This window comes from Gymnoscopelus microlampas, assembly GCF_963454915.1.
Source record: "Gymnoscopelus microlampas genome assembly, chromosome: 12".
In the NCBI taxonomy this organism is placed as follows: domain Eukaryota; kingdom Metazoa; phylum Chordata; class Actinopteri; order Myctophiformes; family Myctophidae; genus Gymnoscopelus; species Gymnoscopelus microlampas.
In genome coordinates, this window is record NC_139949.1 from 20,153,013 (window position 1) to 20,175,010 (window position 21,998).

General features: G+C 41.6%; 1 protein-coding gene across 3 annotated transcripts; it reads right to left on the minus strand.

Moving 5' to 3' along the window:
• Positions 1-57: 57 nt before the first annotated feature.
• Positions 58-21,596, minus strand: scaf4a (SR-related CTD-associated factor 4a). Of its 3 annotated transcripts, none has more exons than XM_084074961.1 (19): positions 21,452-21,596; positions 17,319-17,402; positions 17,117-17,161; positions 16,385-16,546; positions 16,118-16,259; positions 14,779-14,918; positions 11,563-11,793; positions 10,934-11,022; positions 10,253-10,343; positions 9,636-9,812; positions 9,243-9,316; positions 8,619-8,809; positions 7,885-7,985; positions 7,259-7,369; positions 6,677-6,833; positions 5,803-5,906; positions 5,343-5,493; positions 4,810-4,959; positions 58-4,012 (listed from the first exon to the last, which is right to left on the minus strand). In XM_084074961.1, the coding sequence occupies exons 1-19, from the start codon at positions 21,479-21,481 to the stop codon at positions 2,847-2,849; spliced, it is 3,396 nt and encodes a 1,131-aa protein (XP_083931087.1). In that variant the 5' UTR covers positions 21,482-21,596; the 3' UTR covers positions 58-2,846. The 3 variants fall into 3 exon arrangements, with proteins under 3 accessions (XP_083931087.1, XP_083931086.1, XP_083931088.1); XM_084074960.1 differs by having other exon boundaries at positions 5,343-5,502; XM_084074962.1 differs by lacking the exons at positions 17,117-17,161; positions 17,319-17,402; positions 21,452-21,596 and having other exon boundaries at positions 5,343-5,502; positions 16,369-16,468.
• Between the last annotated feature and the right edge of the window lie 402 nt (positions 21,597-21,998).

The following is a 21,998-nucleotide window of genomic DNA, read 5'->3' on the forward strand; positions in this document are numbered from 1 at the left end:
TAAATTGTAACCAAACAGACTTTTAAACAAACACATACATTTAAAAAATGAAACCAATTTGGTACAAAAATAGTTTATTAAAACAATTTACTATGGCTGAAGTATTGGACATGTCATGTTCAGGGCATTTGTATTAATCTTTTCTTTTTTAACAAATCATACAAACATTTTGTTAGCCTTCTAAGTATGATGGTTTAAAAAACAGTTAAAGTAAAGGAACTCTTAGTTTATCCTTCTGTGACCATTGGTTTCTCTCTTTGATAAACAAAAAAGGGGATTATGAAGAAAATTAAATACACCTTGGAATTTCAAGTGATGAAAGCATATTTACAGCAGCGTGTCATAAGTTACACTCTTTCTTTCATCTTATTCAATGTGCACTTGGTTTCCTCGTTTTAAAACAAAAAAAGTAAAGAAAATAATCCAAGCATTGCCATAGCTAGGTGAAGTAGGGCGTTATCCGATATCAAGTGGTTTAAACCAAGTAAGGCTTGCCGAACAATGTGGCCCATAGGGTAGGAGCCTATGTCCTGTTTTTGTAGTAAGTCTTGAGTTTAAACCAAGCTTACCAAACATTACACTAAGCATCGTGTCCATCAGAGAGATATCCTTTGTATGTTAAATTCTGCTATGGGGTATAACTTATTTTTTTAAGTGAATGAAGGGGGGATATATTCCAGCTTTATCAACCTGACCAACCCAATAAAGTACTCTGTGTTCACTTAAATCCAGTTGCAATAGAAACAACATATTTGACATGTTTAATGTGGGTTGTTTTCCAATTATGCTGTGTGGTCATAAAAAAAATCATATTGGTTTGAAATACATTGTTTGAGATTTTCACTCTTGGATCTACAATACAATCTATGTTTGCGATAATTATGGAGAACACCCTGCCTGGCCTACACATATTAAAATTGTTTTTGGATTTTATTAAAAAAGTTTAAATGTCATGATGTATTCTTCACCTTTGTATTTATTTAAAAAGGGCTTAACAATGTTTCCCTGCAAAACAAAAAATCATACTTCTTTATCTACGGCTGCACAGGAAACGGTGCAATTTTAGCCATTTTTAAACAGCTTGGTTGGGTACAATTTTGAACTCAGTTAATTAGAGACTGAAATGGCTAAGCTTGGTAGCTTGCAAAAAAAACGTTTGCTCTGTATCTCCATTAACGGTTTAGACATGTCAGAATTCACCTTTGACATACAACCAAATCAAGTAGTCAGAATACAGCCATAGAATGGCTGTATTCTGACAGGTATAATGCCATGAAAACGGAACCTGGGAGTGGCAGCTTCCACTTCCTCAGGCTAGTTGCCCTTAAACAACAGCGACAATAGTAATTTACACACTATAGCAACATAAACATAAGCTCTGACAGTCCACTCACACTAGGTTGATAGTGCCACAGTGCCATGGTTATTTCCATTTCCATTCATGTTGAGATCAATCATGTCATGAATGTCTCTTGGTCAATCAGTGGGAAATGTTTCTAAAAATGACTACATGCACCTTGTGACACACTGAGCTGTGGTAATTGTACAATATGTCTTTCTTTGTGTCCATCTAGAAGGAAATGTTAAAATTGAAACTTTAAAAACTAAATAAAAATCCAGCATTTTCACAGTCGACCTCAGTGAAAATTTGGAGATGTGCATGATATCCTTGGCGAGTAGCCTATATTATGTTTGTTTTTGGAATGGAATTACATTCACGTGGAGTGTCAAGTCTTTACAGACATTGGACATAGGCCATCCAATTCTTTTTGCTAGATTCAGTGGTGTTGCTGTACCAAGATTTAGGCAAGATAGTGAAAGGATTTAGAGTACAGTAGATGTGGTCCAAACTGGTCAGAAATTCAGACCTTAAAACTAACAAAACAGGGAACTCAACAAGAATTCCAGGGCAGACGAATACCGGTAGTTATAGTTGGATACATTTCCCCTAAAACTAAGTGGAACCATATTCCTATGTATTGTATAAAGAGAAATCTCAAAAATGAGACCACTCTCAAACCAATACGATTCTGGATAAACTGATACAAAAAAAAGTGGGGAGAAAAAAAGGCATTCATGGATTTCATGACCACACCAATACTTTCAAAGGATACAAAAAACAGATACAAGACAACTGGAGGAGTGGGATCTCAGCTTATTAATGGGATTTCAGAAAACCTAACATTTCAGGGTCAACTATGGTATTGATGTATACGTTATTGAAGATATTCAGTGTAGATGCAGATGTGAAATATTGGTGCACTTTAAACATAAAATAAAATGCTGCGTTGTTGGAACATTGGAGAGATCTCATAACACAGATTAAGGTCCATGAGTGAATGTTTCCTATATGCACACTAGGTCAAAGGTGGAAAACATAAGTAAACTGCATTGAATTAGGGGACAGAACTATGCTTCCTGCATGCATTCAATTACCTCACTTGTGTTCACCAATAGCTCACACAAGAGACGCAACCGAGCCCTTGCACCTGACAGCAGCCCCCCCCCCCCCCAAATCCAACTCTTGATTCTCATGTGAGCCTGTGTTTCTGGGTGATGATAAGTCAGATCGGCATATTCTGTAAGCCACCATTTTGTTGTCCCCTTACCCGCAAGGATTTTCAACATTTTCATTAAAATGTTCACTGTTGTCATTTTCTTCATACTTGCCAGAAACCGTAACATATCAACTAAGGCAAAGTCTGAATCAGGATGTCCTACAGTACAACAAAAAAAATCGTTTCTCCAAAGGATTGGTAAATATCTTCCAAGTTATCTTATATCTGTGGTGGGGGGGGGGGGGGATTTCAAGACAGTTTCTAGAATTAAAGAACCGTGTTGAAAGCCTACGACTCTGCCTCCTGTTTTGTCTCGGTGAGGTCAGTTTGGGGTGGAGCTGAGGGGTTAGAGGTCACTGACTCTGTCACAGCAGCAGGCGTGGCTGAATGTTCCAACTCCACCTTCTGGGGAGAAGGCAACTCCACCTTCTGGGGAGAAGGCAACTCCACCTTCTGGGGAGAAGGTTCCTTGCCGAGTCCCTTATTGGTTTGTGAGGGCGTGGCGGGGACCTCTTGAGGTGGCTGTTCTGCACCATCAGAGTTCCTCAACTTGTCAATGTTCTCCAGTTCAGCCAACCGGTCGTCCCTGTCCCACCGCGTGCTTCGCTCTCGCCTTTCCGAGCGCCGCGGCTTCTCTGTGTCTTTCCCCTCCACTACGCTCGACCGCCCTCGACTCCCACCCTCTCCCCTTCCTCCTCCTCCACCGCCACGCTCCTTCTCTCGCTCTCTCTCCTCGTCCTCGCCCCTTCCCCGCTCCCGGTCACCCTCCATGCTGTTACGTTTCTCTCTCCAGTCCCGTCGATCTCTGTCCCGGTCTCTCTCACGATCTCTGTCTTTGTCCCTCTCTCGGTCTCTCTCCCATCCTCCACCATCCTCCTGCCATCCTCCGAGCCGTTCCCTCCCATCCATCCCTCTATCACCGCCTCCCCCTCCTCTCCCTGCTGGATCGCCGAATGGCCGCCTCCCTCCTCCAAAACCGCGGTCCCTCTCTCTGTCTCTTTCTCTATCCCAGTCTCTCTCCGGCTCTCGGTCCCGGTCCCTGAAGCCAGGCCGGTCTCCCCTGAACGAACGGCCGTCCATTTCCTCCGGGCCGTCCGGCCCCCTGGGGCCCCCTGGTCTCATGAAGGGGGGAGGCGGGCCGTGCGGACCGGGGAAGGGGCCCCTAATGCCATGAGGAGGAGGGGGCATCCCAAATCCGCCGGGAGGCGGTGGGCCATCGTGGTGCATCATCTGGGGGTGGGGGCCCCTGTGCATCATCTGGGGATGCATGGGGGGCATGTTGGGAGGGTGGGGCGGCCGCGGGCCATGCGGTGGTGGGAAACGCTGCATGTGTGGAGGGGGAAGGACCGGAGGACGCTGGAGGGGGATAATGCCGGGCCGTGCCCCCAGCAGGCCACCTGAGGGGGGCTGCATGGTTCCTGAAGGACCCCCTGGTGGTCCACCCCCCTGGTTACCTGCAAGAGAACCAGAAAAAGTCATATTATGTTAAACGACAATGTAATAAAGATAACGTAGCATTCAATTTTACTTGAGATTTCTTTCTTTGCCATGGACAGACAGATAAATTAAACCACTGGATAATATATAATTTATATCACCACTGGTAATGTTCTTATTGTACTTAATGTTTTTGACCTTCTTCTTTTTACCTCCCTATTTACCTTCTTTTAACCTCACTGCTTTTAATTTCTGTTTTCACAAAAGCCCTTCTAGGAACACGAGTTTGTCTTTAAATGATCAGTATAAAAATGTTAGTATTTTAAAGGAAATCATGAGAACTAATTCACCCAAATCATCTCCCCTGTATCTCTTTGTTGCTTCCCCTTTAAGTATGATTTCAGTAAACAAAGACTTAAAAACAAGTAGGAAGGAAGGAAGCCCAACTGTAATTGCATTGAGAACATTTTATAAATTGCACAGTAAGTGATGGCCTATCTTGTGTAATTGATACAAAATAAAAAATAACTTCATTATTATAGACCCATTAACAGACAACGTCACACTGATAAGAACCAGTATGCGTGCAACCAGTATGCGCACAATGAAACCCATTCTATCAGGTCTCGCTAGGACGCGCCTCACCAGCCAACACACAAGAGGGGGTTGGGGTGCGCTGAAACCAACGCACCCCGAAACAACAGGTTGAGAATTGATTGCGTGAAACAATCACCTGTGCGTCCAGTCTCAATGTTGGTAAACAAATAATTGGTCTATAGGGCAGGGTTTTGTGAAAAGGAGTGATCTGACTGACCCATGGGACCCATCTGGTTGTTGAAGAGTTTGGGCCCCTCAGGACCATCGTCGTTTTTCCTGTTGGCCAGACCGGCTGGATCCATTGATGGGTCCTCAACCCCACCTTTAGATGGAGGAGGGGGCCCCATGGGCATGGCACCAGGGAACCCTGGGACAAAAGATAGGAAGGAAGAACGGAAATGAGTGAAAGAGAGATCAAATGTGACATGCCGAGTGTGTGTGTGTGTGTGTGTGTGTGTGTGTGTGTGTGTGTGTGTGTGTGTGTGTGTGTGTGTGTGTGAGAGACAGTGAATGAGTGAGTGAGTGTGTAATTAGATGATGTTGCTGTGTACAACATTGGTTCTGACAGCCTTCAGAAAACTCATAGAGCATTCGTAGAGCCAGACAAATAGAGATGATGTATTTTACACAACACAATCACTGAGATGTTTTCAGTATGCAACTGAGAAGCAGGGAGGAGCAGAACCGAAAGATAAGTGAGTTTAGTGTTCGGTTTTGAGTTGTCCGATGGCAGGTGTGGGGAGGAGTTACCTGGAGGCATCTGCATGGGGTTAAAGCCAGGTCTCATGAAAGGAGGGACTCCAGGGGGAAAGGAAGGTGGAGGAAGACCCATGGGACCAGGGAAGACTGGAAGCTGGTGAGAACCCACACCAACCATTGGCTGCTGCTGCAGTGGGGGACCCTGCGAGGGCTTCGAGTTAAAGGAGTTGCAAATAATCAAATTGAGTTGATTTACTTACTTGCACAATAATGACATAATAAATTTGGTTTTGTTAAATAAATGTATAAAAGGGAAACTGTATAATTCAATGTTCTCTAATAGAATAACTGCAAAAATGATGAATAAGTCTACCTAATTAAAGTAAAATAATGATACAAATTGTGTGGATAATTTCCCAATTTCTTTTCCAGATGTAAATAAGACAAGTCTCATATAACATAACACATTGTCATAATGCATGGGACATGTGTTCTGAGGAACATTCCCCACCTGTGCAGGTGGAGCTCCCACTGGTCCACCCTGTGACTCGTCACGCTGCTGGGACTCTGAGCGGCCATTCTGGGCCAGTTCCTCTGGTTTTACTCCCTTCCAATCTAGAAAATGAGATACAATGATTTAACCTAAAACATACTAGACATGATTTTACACTCCAAGGGAAGTAATTTATCAATCACTGGGTATAAATTGACTGTCTGCAGGCAACCCATCCCAACTATTAGGTGTAGTGAGCAGTACCGATGGACCAGCTCCTTGCAGGTGTATGTCCCCAACATGCATGTCTTTTTGTGTGGAAGGAAACGGGAGCACACAGTGGGGACCAACATGAACACAGGGAAAATATGCAAACTCCACACAGAAAGGACCCAGTTAGGTTCGATTGAGGCATTTTGTTACTGCACATTTGTAGAAGAATCTCCATTGTTTGAAGTTTATACTGTTAATTGACTTAACCTGTGTACTGCCACAGCCTTTTACGTAGTACATGAGTTGTACTTTCTTTTATTTCACGCTATGCACGGTTTGTTAATGTATTGTTTAGTATTTTCAGGTACAATATAAACCATAGTTCTCATGGAGTGCCTGAGAGATTTATAAATGAGAGAAGGATGTGCAGAGGAATGCCAGCACTCAGGAAAGTGTCATTCAGGTACTATTTATTTAGGTAGGTACAGGCCCGTGCCCATAAATAGATTACTTGTGACTGAGCTGTGCTTGCATTCTTTCTAGAAGGATGTGCAGCCCAAAGCAATAAAGGCCCATTTCAAGAGCTACAGTGTCAATGCATACAACCAACTGAACACTAACGTGTTTCTAACAATTGCACTCTGTGCTGTCATTCGTCCTCGCGTTTTTCCTTTTGTACCTGGTGACAAGGTGTCCATGTCCAGCATGCCTCCCTCTCTCAGCTCCTCCAGCTGCTCCTCTTTGAGCTTGGACCAGGGGATGTACGTGACCCCCAGCTCCACGTCCCAGAACTGCTTGAAGTCCGCCTTGATGCCCTTGTTCAGTGCCCACGCGATCTGTCACAACCAGAGCAACCGTGATACGTAAATAAGAATGCAAGGATGAAACCAGGGTACGATTTGTAAAAGAAAAAACACTTAAGCCCTATATGTATACTCCTTCATACGCAAATAGCAAAAATAGCCGATCTACAGGCTCTCAACGCATTGCAATCCGCCACGTTGTGAGCTTTTAGATCTGCTATTTCCAGTATTTGTTTTTATTAGTTTGTTCAATTTTGATATTATCAAACAGGCAAAATTTGTCAAAAGGAAATGTATGTACCAGAAGGGATAAAACAAGATAAAAGCAGATGCATGGATCCCCCCCCCCCCCCCCCCCCCCCCAAGAAAATTGAACCCTCGATGCAACCAATATGCAGCCCTCTGAGATGTTCAGAGGAGCAGTCGGCTGCAGAATGCACTTTGTGGCGTTGCCTTACCTTGATTGCTTTCTGGTTAACTTTGTACCCTCTGCTGAGCTTCTGCAGAGCCCTGAAGGCGTCCTGCCTTTGCGTCATGACAATGTAGGCACAGCCACGTGGCGGAATCATCTGAATGATGGAGAAGCGGAAAGAACGCAGAGGACCTGAGATCAATCCTTTTACTGGCTGATGATTCCTTGCAGCAGCACTGCTATTGTAGTGAAATCATTAATATTCATTCTTTGGTGTGGTTTTGTCATCTCAACACCTCAATCTATCCTAGTGCTACTCGTAAAATGCTATCCACAAGTTTCCTAGGGCGTTGTGGGCATCACTTCCTGTCGATTTGATCCCTGATACCTGATCAAATCGACAGGAAGTGATGCCCACAATGCCCTAGGAAACTTGTGAATAGAATATATTATAGATTACAGTTATTGTCATCAATGAGTAAAGTCTTAATACTTTTCTGATATTTCTCAGCAAGACAATAGTTTAAGACACAAGTGTGGTTGTGGCTTGTGCTTGTAACACAGTTGAAATGTTATATATCGACCTTTAACTTATGCAAGCACAGGATTTACATAAATGGTACATAAATTATAGTGATAAAAGTGATCTACTGTATGTATTTGCTCACATACATTGATGGCGTCTATTTCTCCAAACTCCTCCAGGACACAGGCAACATCTTGCTGTTGTGTCCTCTTATCCAACTGGCCCACCCAGAGAGTTGTACTGCAAACTTTAGACAAGAGAGTAGAGAAATTCAATTCAATTCAATAACTCTATTGCAGATAGTACTAACCACTTGTTGGTTGTTTTCTTCTTCCAAAAATGCAAAAATATGGATACCAGGTTTGAACCTTATAGACCTGAGGCCGATTCTAAAAACTCTTAAATCCAGAATTTTCTAAAATAAATATGTTGCTATATACAGTATATACGTAGCAACAGCCAATGCTACACAGAGATGTTCCTGGATTGAAAAGTATAACAATGTATAGGTGTTCCAGGTTTAAATGGGATAAAGTCGTATATATAAACGCAACAATAAAAACAAACAAGACATACTGCAGTCTTATAACTGTGTGTGCTCCCTGTCTAATCTATAGTTACTGATAAGTGTGCAGTAACAGTTTGTGAACAAAGCTGCACAAATCACAATGCAGTGATTAGTGGTGAAGCCGCATTATACCTGCTAGCTGCTTGTGTGCATGTACTAGTGCATGTCCTTTTAAACTTTTACCACACACACACACACACACACACACACACACACACACACACACACACACACACACACACACACACACACACACACACACACACACACACACACACACACACACACACACACACACACACTATGCCTCACCACTTAGCGTATCGTTCTTGGGTTGTGGGAGACCCCTCTGCCTCCTGTCCTTCTCCTTCTCTCGCTCTCTTCGCTCCTGGGAGCGTGATCGTGGGGAGTGGTGACGGCGCTCTCTGGAGCGCGAGCGCGATCGTCTGTGTCGAGACCGACGCGTGCGAGAGTTAGAACGCGACCTCCTCCTCTTGGGGGACCTGCGGAGAAAAAGGAGGAGGAAACAAAGATAAAGACAAAAAGACAACAGAATATGTGGGTGTGAGTGAAATGAATTAGCAAAAAACAGGAAGAGAAGCTGCTCTTATAGTACAGCAGCTAATGGGGGGTTTACTGTAAGTAAATAATCATAAATTGACTTCATGTAACGTTATTTTCTAGCTAGCCACTGACAGATTTAGAGGTCTTTTCCGTTTACATATTTATAGTGCTGTGTTACGACCCAGGCTAGGGGTCACATAAAATATAAACATAAAATATGCCGGCAAATATTCCACAGAACAGATGTTTAAGTCTGCATCAGCAGCTATTCACCATAAAGTGCTGAGCAGCTCTTGAGACAAAATGTAATAATGAAAATTTAAAAACAAAAATGTCCAACTTGGAAGTAATCTTATCCTTCACCAGTTTTACCTGGAGCCAGAGTGTGACCTGTGACCATGTCTGCCATCCCTCGTGGACGAGCGGTCCATGTCCATAGACATGTCCTGGTTAGAACAGGGCAGGAGGTGGACAGAACAGATTGTAATTATTACCCCACACAAATTATTGTGAGATAACAAGATTCTCTTAAACGTAACATTTAATAGTGTTTAGTAGAGTGCAATGATAAAACAGCATGACTTATGCTGGTGATCTAAATGGCATATTTGCTAAACAAGTAACATTGGAAACTGTGAAATTATCACTCAATTGTCACTCAACTCACTCAACACGTCTTTAAAATGCCATAGAATAGCATCAAATACCTGTAAAATGAACTTGTTAAAATGCTGCCATCTTACATATCATGTGTTAGTGAGTCACCTGTTGTTGCTGGGTTGCATTGTGTGGAGGGTACCCCCCTGGGAAGCCTGGAGTCATGGCAGAGCCTGGCAGTGGCTGACCTGGCTGAGCCTGCCCCAGAGGAGGCATCATCCCTGGGTAGCCCTGCCCTGGTGGCAGCCCATAGCCTTGTAGCTGCCCATTAGGAGGGAGAGAACCCTGGCAGAGAGAGAGGAGCATTTTATATACATGATTTACAAGCTTTTGATATTCTGCACATTTTCTTAAGGAGTATTTGATCATCTTTCTGAATGAATTAGCCTACAAAACTATTCAGCCAATCCCACACATCACTAGCCAAAACACAACATCCCGTCAGTTGTTTTGGAATCACAAACATAGTTAAGTATTGAAAGACACTACTGTATATTGATACTTCACCTTTGCTATTTTACTTGTCTAGTATGTTAAAATTGTATGAAAGTTAATGAAATTATGGATTATATTTTTTCTGTATGTCTCTGCTACCCCCCCACCCCAAACAACACAAGACATCGGTTTAAACACATTTGCACTCAAAGGACCACACTGGAAATAAGCCTTTTACTTTGTTCTAAAGTTGGTTTGTGTTTATGTGTACGACAACACATCATCATTACCTGTTGGGCGGGGTCCTGTGGTTGGCCAATCATGTGTGGTTTAAAGTGCTCCATGTGCTGAGAGAAGACTGGAGGCTGTGGCTGCTGCATACTGTCACAAAAAACACATACTGTCACCTAACACAGTCCAGGTCAACTTTTGATACACACTGTGTGCACGTCACACACTCACACGCGTGCACGTCTCACAAACAAGCCACACACACACACACACACACACACACACACAGATGTATAATGTAGTTGTGCAAATAATTTTAGTTGCTGTAAGTACAGTATATGAAGGATCTGTTGTTCTCTCTTTTAATGACACTGATTTTATTTAGCCAGTCCTTGCTCTTAAAACCAGTTGAACACTAGCATTCCTATTGAAGGGCTAACATTCGGCATAAATAGTCGATCTACAAGCTGTGGGCTTGTACATGGGATACTGGTGAAGATATCTAGTGTATAGCGAAAACTGGAGGAGGCCTAGTATAGAGCTCTTGGAAATCCGGTGAATTACGTATAGGTTTTAAGACAATTACATTTGTTTTGTGTTTTCTCAGTTTGGTCTTTTTGTTTCTGCACTGGAGCCGCCTGCAAAGCCCTTTGAACAGCAATCTATGTATGAAAGGTCTTATTATAATTATTTCCATCTCTGCATCAGTGTGATGTTTTTGAGAGGCATGAGTGTCTTACAAAGGGGGTTGGGATGGCACAGGGTCATCCTTCTTTGTTTCCTCTCCACCTTCTGGCTCATCATCATAGTCAAAACGGTCGAGGAGTTTCTGACAAAGGGAACAAGGTTTTAGAAGATTGAATAATACCAGGTGTACAAGTTTTTCATTAGCTGTGTTTCTGTCCAGCTGTTTTCAAGTCGATTTAAGGCCAAATGTTTAAAGAACATCCAATATGAATTAGTAGCGTTCCTATATCAGTTGGCCTGAAAATAAATAGGATAAAATAGGCCCTGACTACAGAGTGTAGCGATGTCAGAATATGAATCCATCACAGTTATTGTTATGATGCATTGTCAAACTAGTATTACTATGGCGAAATGTGCCATAGCCTGAAGTTACAAAGGTACTATAGAGGTAATGTTACTAGTTTGACAACATACAATTCTGTCTACTTTAATGCAGTGCAATATTTACCTTTTTAACCATTACCGTATATTAAGTTTTGTTTTGCATTTGAAAATGATGGATTATATCTAACAAAGGTGAAAAGAAAAACAAAACAATGTATCCTTTAAAACATTGTGCTGAGGCATTTCCGAACAGTTAGACAAACAGATATAAGACGTGGATGGTGGGAAGGTAACTCACTGTCACTTTGTCGAATGCCGGCTGCTGCTGGGTGTGCTGGGTGGACAGGGGAAGGTGTGGAGCTCCCATGCCCAGGCTAGGGGTGACACTCTGGGCAGGGGGCTGAAGGTGGTGAGCTGGGGCCTGAAGGTGGTGGGCTGGGGGCTGAAGGTGGTGGGCTGGGGGCTGGGGGTGTGTTTGGAGCTGGGGCTTCACAGGCTGATCCTGAAAGTTCTGGAGCATTTGTTGAAGCTGGGAAGAAGATCCAGAGGGATAAGGAATAAATGATGTGTTACAGATGGCGGGGCAGCCTGGCTACAGGAGAGGGAGTGGTTAAATGCCATGCCCTTACTAACCCTAGGTATTGACGTTGATACTTATCTAGGAAGGAGATGTACACATAAGTTACCATTAGGAGTAAAACAAAAAAAGAGAAGCTACAAAGGGATCATTCTAAAAATCCTGAATAATATATTAAAAGGGCCACGTCACCCATTTTCAACATTATCTTCACATCGTTGGTCCTCACTAATGCTCATTATAAGATGCCAATTTATGTCTACTCACTCTGCCTCTCATTGACAGACTATGGACAGTTCAGAAATCTGACTACCAATGACATCATCAATGGGGATTCCAAGCTAATTGAAACTACAGCCTCTCTCTTCCTGGAAAGTTAGCATGCTGAAATAAAACCCATTGTTCTTGCATTAATACAAAAATAAATGCAAGTTTAAAATCTTGTTTGAAATTACCTAAACTCTCAGCACAACTGCCCTAAACATGTAGTGCAGTGTTGTTAGTTATTTATTTTATATGAAGATAGGTAAAATTAAAAATAACTTATATAGTGCTTAAGGGGTTAATGCATCTTGATACTTGCAAGGTCTCGTTAACTGTCAGGTATTAATGCTCTAAAGTGGGATCTTGGCTGCATTGAGATCCGATGAGTCACGCCACCTGCCGAGGTGGCCTGGCACAGTGAGTTCAGATCTCAGTGAGGAGTGGACTGATATGTGGCCACAAACTGATCAAACGTAAGCCTTGTGTTATCTTCCTTTCACACATTTCCCCAGCATCCTCATGGTAAATTATGCCTATGAAGTGGTAAACATCATGGGCAAATCAAGAGATTTGCCACAAACTGCTTAGTATGCATAGCAGAACAGAGGAGTAGGATATCATTCCCCTGTCGTGCCCAACTGTAAAATTACAAGGAGATCACTGCACTCTGCTGGCTGAATGTTTGGAGGTGCATCATGTACAAAGCAGAGCAAAATTTAAGTTTAGTTAACCAAAATAGATTTCTCCCTGGGGTAGCTTTGCTGAAGTTCAAGTTCTTTCAGTATGAAGAAATGTGTAAAGCTATGCTTTCAAAGTAGCTTCCCCAATACTGACAGTACACTGAATAAAAAGACAAAATAGGATATGATAAAAATAATTTGCAATGAAAATTGATTTATGTATAACACCATGCATGAAGTCTGTTTTGGAGAGCTGACACTGATTGAAAACAAATAAAGACAAATCATAGTGCAAGATGAAGATATTCTCTCCTATTAAGATATGCACAGTTGCACACAACAACACTAAACAGGATGGCATTGTGCAAAGAGTCCATATACCGCACAACATCGGCTGTGGCTCAGGAGATAGAGTGGCCGTTATGGAAATGGAAGGTTCCCGGTTCAATCCCCGGCTCTTCCTGGTTTTGTGTCCTTGAGCCAGACACTGAACCTCTAACTGCTCTTGATGACGGTGGTACCTTATATGCTTTGCTCCACCATCTGTGTTTGAATGTGTGAGTGAATGGGTGAATGTAAATCACATTGTAAAGCACTTTGGATAAAAGCGCTTCAGAAATGTGACTATTTAAGTCACATTTCCCACTCATTATCAAAATCAATAAAGCTGAACTGCGATGAAGACCAATATTGGCATAATGAACATTTATGTGGTATCAATAAATCAGAAGGACACAGCATTTTTGGTATGAGAATAAGGATCCTTTATTATCCCTCTATAGTATCACTGATGTTTGCGTTAATATGAGCCCTGTGCATTCTAGCAACATTTGAACCACTTATTTATTAGACTACAATTAATACATGGTTCCTACATAGCAAAACAAAAATCAAGAATTAATACGTAAAAAAAGAAAGCTATGCAGCCTAGGTATATCCTCCTAGTCATATTTTATGGAGTCGAGTATTGAATATGGATGTTTTTGAGCACACATCTCAGACATGACTGCAGACAAGGACATTATCTTGTTTAGGAGAAGAGATGTCATAATATCAGATCTGTGAGACAGAGCAGTATGTGCATTGCCTGAATCAAATCCAATCCGCTATTTATCTTATAATTAACTGTTTAACTGATGAGACTGATCAGTCAGCCACTAAAGAGTATGAGCCGTTTCTGCTGAGAATTCACTAGTGTCCTCCAAGGGCTTAATTAGGATCAGATTGCAAATCTGTAAATGTGGACACACGCGGACAAACCTGAGTTTCGATTTGGCACATCTGATCATTGTGTTGAAAAGGTGTAACCATGCTCTTAGATACAGCGTGCTGTTAGCTCCCATAAGCTGTTACAATAATACATCAGGTAAACATCAGGAACATCCTGTATTAACAACTATCGTGTAACATTGTGAGCTGGTAGAATGGCTATTTTATGAGATTTGTTGAAAATATTTTTTTACATTTTGGAAGACTTTTGAAGATTATCGCCTATCATTGCATGCCCAAAATAGGGATGCCAAGGTGAAAATGGTTAAAGGACCACTTCAACCATTTTTAAGCTATCTTCATCATATAAGGTACTGAGGATTTTAAAGTTGTAGATTGGGGTCTGAGAACACCATATCAAATGGGGGACCATGGCCTATATCAAACTGGGGGTCCTTGAAATTAAAAATGTATGCATACCGTATTGCATTCACAGTGAATTAGTTTATTTATATCCCACGTTTTTTTTATTTCATAATGATTTGATCACCTGAATGATTTTAGTCCCTCTAACTGCGCCTCTGGAGCGCGTATTGCATTTAGAGATTTCTTCCAGCAATGATGTCAGCTTTTATTTACCAAAATGACTAAAGAAATACATCATCACACCATTCATAGTATTAACAGACCATGTACTGCTGAACAATAACATTTCAACAGATTCAAACAGCAGGCAGAGCAATGACGCAAACATGAGTCCAAATACACGCGCACGCACACACACCTGCTGTCCCTGTGAGGACTGGAAGAGTTGAGCCACCGCAGCAAAGGCAGCATCAGAGGTATCCAGCTGAGTGACGGCTTGGACTGTAGAGTTTGCCATTACCTCTGCAACTGGCTCTTTGTCTGGAGACGTGGGAGAACCTGACAAGACAAGGACAGCATGACTATAACCCTGGCCACTAGCACATACCTCCACCTACTCCCCAAACCTAACCTTTACCTGTTCCTAAACATAACCCTAAACACAATCTCTGACAGTAAGACAGACCTTTGTAATGAAATACAGGTGTTGTCGTGGCCGAGCGGTTAAGGCGACGGACTCGAAATCCATTGTGATCTTCCTGCGCAGGTTGTAAGCCTACCGACAACGATCTCCCGTCACTCATTAGTTTTGATAGTACTAGCCTGGCATGACCAGACTAATATCACTGCGTAGATATTAGTCTGGAATCTCTGTGTGGAACCTGCATTTCCGAGGGGCAAATGAAAAAATGCCTCTGGTGATAAATCCGCCCCATATTTGCATACTGGGCTCTGATTGGTCCCTCACAACTTCGGAGGGAGAGAAATAAAATCTCTATTGAGAGGGGCCAGACCTAATCTCCTAATTTTTTTTCCAATGGCAGATTTGTCTGGAACCAGGCTATGATAGTACATCAGTGGGCTGGATGAGATCCTATCTGGAGAGGGGGGGGGGACAGGTGGTGGAGATGAACAGAACCCTGTCCTCCCCCCTCCCAGTGAGCTGCGGCGTTCCTCAAGGAAGCATAATAGGGCCTTTACTGTTCCTGGTGTACGTAAACGACATGCCATCAGCATGTGACTGTAATCTGTTCTTGTTCACGGATGACTCGGCACTCCTGGTCTCGGGCAAGGACAGATTGCAGGTTGAGGAGGCCCTTAGCCCTGAACTCGGTAGAATCTGCACCTGGCTCGCTGATAACAGACTATCACTACACCTAGGCAAAACTGAATCCATTCTTTTTGGGTCCAGAATAAACCTCTGCAAGGTCAAAGACTTCACGGTCATGGATGAAATTACCTACCTGGGTTGTATCTTAGAGGCCAACGTCTCAAGTGTAAAAATTGCAACAAAGGTAATCAGAAAAGGCAACCGACCAGGTTTTCTATTCAGGATCTCCCACCTGTTTACAGTACATATCTTTATTTCTTATTACTACTCGTATATATTTTTTTTTGCATATTATTGTTTGTCTTTAAATGTCTCGATGAATTGAATACACAGGACCTTAATAGAAACAAGCCCTGCCACCGTGCCTTGTTTTTGCAAACTGTTAATAAAGTATTCAATCAATCAATCAAAAACACATGCAAATTACCTGGCTCCAGTGGCTCATCTGTGGGTTCATAGGGAGCAGACGCACTGCTGGAGGCTGCAGCCATGTCTAGGAGAGGCTGAATCACTTCAATCTTGAACACACCGTTCTTCTGCCATAGGTTCAAAACCCGCACTATCTTACTCTACAGAGAGACAAAGGGAAAGACATATAGTGATATACCGTATATAGAGAAACTTGAGGATTTTGTGGAGAGGTAGACAGACAGAGACAGATACAGTAGTCGTCCTTACTGCCACTTTCTCTTACCCGGTCTTCCATGGGACAAAGACAGAGATTTTCAAAGCTTCCAGTGATGTTTTTGGTGAACCTTGGGCCAAACACGTCCTTGTCAGATCCAAACTGATGTCGGGATTGGCGGACAATGGAGTCGACCACATAGAGGCCTGCCACCTTGTACTCAGGCTTACACTGGAGAGACCAGGAGAGAGGGGAGGGCACAAGATCAGCAAGGAGGATGCCATGCCTAACATCACAAAATCTTACTTACTGGATGTTATCTGAATTGTTAGGGGCGGGATGGATTTAGCTATTCAAACAGAGATTTCCAAAAAGTATAACATATTTTTTGTTTATGAGAATTCCAAATTATAACATAGGTAGGTACCGTTTTATACAGTATTCGAATTTCCAGCATTTAAAATGATCTGTTGCCATTAGCAGATATGGTCATTTAATATCCATTATTTGGTTGTTCAACCAATCTCCATACTGTATACTGTACAGCCTGTCACTCTATAGATGTAATGCACAGTGCCTTTCCAAGCATGCATACAACTGCAAAACATTGTCATCACATGCCCCAGACAGGGCATGCCTCCTGGTGGAGATTTATGCTCTTCTGAGCACCCCCTTCTAGTTTTCAATTTGTCATGATTCATGGAATTCCTGCCAAACGGCTTCTGTTGAGGAAACCTGACATTCAGAAATGTGGAATGAGGTATTAAGTATGGAAATAGATTTTGAGATGGTGCTTCTCACCTTTTTGATAAACTTTTCGACAATCTGGACCACATGCTTGTACAGCTGAAAAAGATAACAGGCACACAAGGTAAACAATGAAAATAAATCTGAACAAACTGTGTGCTCAAACCAATACACCAGGCGAAGAACTTTAATGAATGAAATGCTACAAAATTAGACTAACTGCTGTGATTCAAAACAATGGCAAACTCATTCTTACTTTCATAGCTTTTATGGCCGATTTGGTGATGGAGATCATTTTTGCCCGAGAGATTGGCGGCTTGGAGTCCATCAATGAGAAGAGCTGCAGAAGACAGGAGATAGAATAACAGTGTCAGTTCCACTGGCTGCTGTGTTACTCCCAAGGTTCACTGTGCTGGCACGTCTGTCTCGTCTTCCTTTTAACTTTCAGCCAAAAATCATGTCACATTTGCTCAGCCTCTGAGTTAGTTGGTCCTCCAATCATATTTGATGCAACGTTCATGTAATGTTGTGCATTAACCACACTCCTGTTCTGTTAGAACAACTTTTTTTTACATTGAAACAGACAGCAGCAATGTTCCCAGGTCCCAACTACGCTGTAAGAGTACTGCACAAAATAAACAAGGCTCACACCAGATACATCTTGCCCCGCAATGCCACCAAGGGACAAGAAAGAAAAACTTTTTCCGGACATTACACACACAGAAGAAAATCTGATATTTTCTTTTTTTATGTTGAGATGCCAGTCTTCACCATCTGCTGATATCAATTCAGTGATGTTAGTGGCTGATATATTTCAGTATTGTCAGTGGCTAATATCAGTTCAATGTTGTTAGCAATTTGTGATTATGAAGCCTAAAAAACGTTTAATTAATCGTCAACTTAAATTTGTAATCGTGATTCGTGACAGCCCTAGCTATCTATAGTGACTAATATCAATTCAGTGTTGTTAGAGGCTGACGTCAGTTCAGGGATGTTAGTTGCTGACATCAGTTCAGTGATGTTGGTGATAGTCTGGCTGATATCATTTCAGTGTTTCTAGGGGCTGACATCAGTTCAGTGATGTCAGTGGCTGTCTGGCTGATATCAATTCAGTGTTGTTAGTGGCTGACATTGCCATCTCACAGATAATCTGTTATCATCTGCTGCATGTTCTCCATTGAAAGGCGTCTCACTTGCATTTCATTTAGTATACTACACATTTGTTTTAAATATCTATGCTTGAGGGACCTACAGTATGTCACAACACCATAGTCTAATCCAATCCGTTTTAGTGGTTAGTACTACGTTTCAATTTACTCTTTGAGAAACAACGTTCTTGGATAATTTCCAAATGTGCAGATATTTCTCACACACACACACACACACACACACACACACACACACACACACACACACACACACACACACACACACACACACACACACACACACACACACACACACACACACACACACACACACACACACACACACTTAATGAAGTGGGTAATCTGGGTATATCATTTGCCATATTTATTTACCAACCCATGTATTGGTAACTTACTCAAAGATATATAATATATTGGTATGGTAAAACCCCAAAAATCATGTATGTATGATGACACAATATGTTAGAGATTGTTTGATATAGAAGGCCTATATAAGGCTTGAAACAAATAAATACCTGTCATATTAGAGTTAAATTAATTTATATCAGTTTTTTTTAAATCCTAAACTTATTAATATCTTCCATATCATTGAATCCGTCTGTGCTATTTTGTGTAGGCTATCTTTTCTACTGAAGTCTAAAGCAAACCATAGTTGTGGTCAAAGGTACTCGTCTAAGCAGATATCATTAATTGTCAGCTACATTGGGTCAGCTAATGAAGAAAATTTTGAAGAATCATTTAAATAAAATACAATTCCCTCTCTAGTATTGTTAACTACACACTAATGAACCTTATAACATGTTAAGAAATGCCACCTGGCAGTCAGATTTACATTTGTAAACAAACAACCTTACATTTTCAGCCTGTGTACTGGGGGAGACATTTTGGTAGTTGAACAATATTCAAAAGACATTTCTAAATGAAGGACCAAAATCATATGTCTATAATCTAAATCAGACGTAAATTGTTAACATAAAATTGGCTTGTGTAGATTCCTACAAGCCCTATTTGTGTCAAATTGCTACATATTCCAAATTCAACTTAAATGCAAAAACTGTTTTGTTGTGCTGCAAATTCAGTACCACTTAAACCCTCTATACTTGATAAAACGGACCTGTAAAGAGCGCATTTGGTACGCTCTTATCTCCCTCTACACAAATCGATTCGCCAAAAACTGCAGACCTACAAGGTCACAACAAGTTATGCGTTGTGAGCTTGTAGATCGGCTATTTTTGACGAATGTTCCCCAAATAGGGATTCTGGGGATTCAAGTGGTTAACAAAAGTGGCATTTAAAGTTAAGCATATTCTGATGATAACGATGATATTGTTAATTGCAATTATTTTTGCCACAATAATCGTGACATGTAATTTTCATATCGTCCCATCACTTAACACTGATTCATTTTGACAGCAGGAATAACACAACCACTCTTAGTGGTGGTCAGTATGAACCATTTCAATGTAGCCTTATCTTTGAGAGACAACATTCATGGATATTTTCTAAACGTCCAGAATCCAGATGTCTGTCTCACTCACACTCACACACACACACACACACACACACACACGTACGTGGAAGAAGTACTCAAACATTTTACTTAAGTAAAAGTAGCAATACCACAATATAAAAATACTCTTGTTACAAATAAAAGGCCTGTTTTCAAAATATTACTTGAGTGAAAGTACAAGCGTTGTGAGCTTGTAGGTCGGCTATTTTCAAACAGCCTATGTAGTGTGTATAAAATAGGGCTAAAGTGGTTAATGTATGTTTTATAAAATAATAATTTAGATCTACAAAGTAACTAAAGTTTTCAAATAATTGTGTGGGTTAAAAGTACAATATTTGCCCCTGAGATGTAGTGGAGTAGAAGTAAAAGTATTGAAAATTGAAAATACTCCAATAAAGTAAAAACTTAAGTACTTGAGTAAATGTACTTGGTTAATTTCCACCACTGATCAGGATTTTGATGCAGATCATTATGGCAGTTCTGTATGTATTGACTTGCAAGGGCCAATTTGTGTGGAAATAAGAGTTTGTTCATTATCTATACCTGTGGTTCTCAACCTGTGGAGGGGGGTCCCCAGATGACAGTGAAGTGACCATTTGAGGACTTTAAAGACCTTTGTAATACCTCAAAAATAAAATAAAAAGGCCATTACTGCATCAAAAGCAATCAATAAAATATACTATAAAAACTGGCCTAATTGTCAAATAATATAAGCCAATCTACAAGCTCACAACGCCTCAATCTGCTATTTTTTTAAAACCATATTTATCTGTGGAAGCGAAATTTGAATGCCTCAACTCCTTCCATTCCAAGTGCTTGTCAGGGTGTGTGTGTGTGTGTGTGTGTGTGTGTGTGTGTGTGTGTGTGTGTGTGTGTGTGTGTGTGTGTGTGTGTGTGTGTGGGGGGTCCCCAGTTCAAATGCGATTATTTTGGAGGGTCACCGCCTGAAAAGGTTGAGAACCCCTGATCTATACTACCTGCCAAGCCAATGTTGTGACCCAACCACCACCATGCTATATGTATCATTAGCACATAACTTCATGCTATGTAACATGGAGAGCAGCACAAATCAAGCTCAGCCAATGTTAGATTATAATCTAGCTCATTCCTTTCGGGTTGTATAGTTTGTTTAACAGGTTGCACATTAATTAACGGTACTGGGCTGAACGAATGCAAACGTTAAGTTTGCTACCACAATCAGATTAAGATGTGGAAGTCTGACTAGCTGGCTAGGCCCTGCAAACACACAACTGCCAAGTGTGTTACACGGAAATCGGTCACCATTAAATTATTTAACACCAGAGGTCACTGTTTCTGCACTTTCGGCAATTGAATAAAAATGATCACCCTAAGAAATGGGCACAGTAGGTGGTCAGTTAAGATAATTTGCTAACTATATCAGCCTTTTGTAAACTACATCAAATAATGTGACCAGACTAACAAATTTTTGTGAGACTCTTATTTTTCGAATAATTAATTAAATAAACAAAATAGCGCTGACTTTCAGTGGGACTTTCAGTGGGAATGCAAAACCACGACCACCACCAGTCACACAATTCGATAGGTTACCGATTTGGCTGTGACACCCCGCCCTTTCTCGTGATGCTGCTGCTCTAACAGTGCTAACAGAGCCCACTATGCATGATCATCCTCACAAGACAAGGCTCGAAGTGCAGTAACTGTGATCAGCCCCGCACAGAGGCGCCTTACCTCATGGTTGAAGGCGTTGACGGCATCCATGATGCCCGGCGTCGTGAGCCTTTCCCTAGACACCCGGTTTCCCCGATCGAAGCGATGTTTATCTGGGACAGGTCTGGTACAACATGTCCGCTCCAGACGGCTAACGCTAGGTAGCCTAGCCTGGTAGCTGTCGGGTGTCGGTACGGCGGATGTTGGTATTTATTTTTGCCTTGTGTTGTTCTTGAAGGACGCATCACCCGTCCACAACCTTTTTCCCCAACTCCAAGAGAAGTTTAGTGCTCTGAATAAGATGGAGTTTGCGAAGCCGCAACCCGCAAGCAACTCTACTCTATATCCTATTTTTAATATCTGGAATCTAGAGTTACCAACCCTTGACAGCCCATACGTTCAAACAAAAAAGTCCTATCTGATTGTTTTAAAAACTGACATATTTCAACTTTAAAGCTAGCATGATAAACTCATAGTTATAATATATCGGATAAACTGCCCTGCTTGCATATGTGCACATCAGGAAGTATTTCATTATTATTATTATTATTATTATTGTTATTATTAT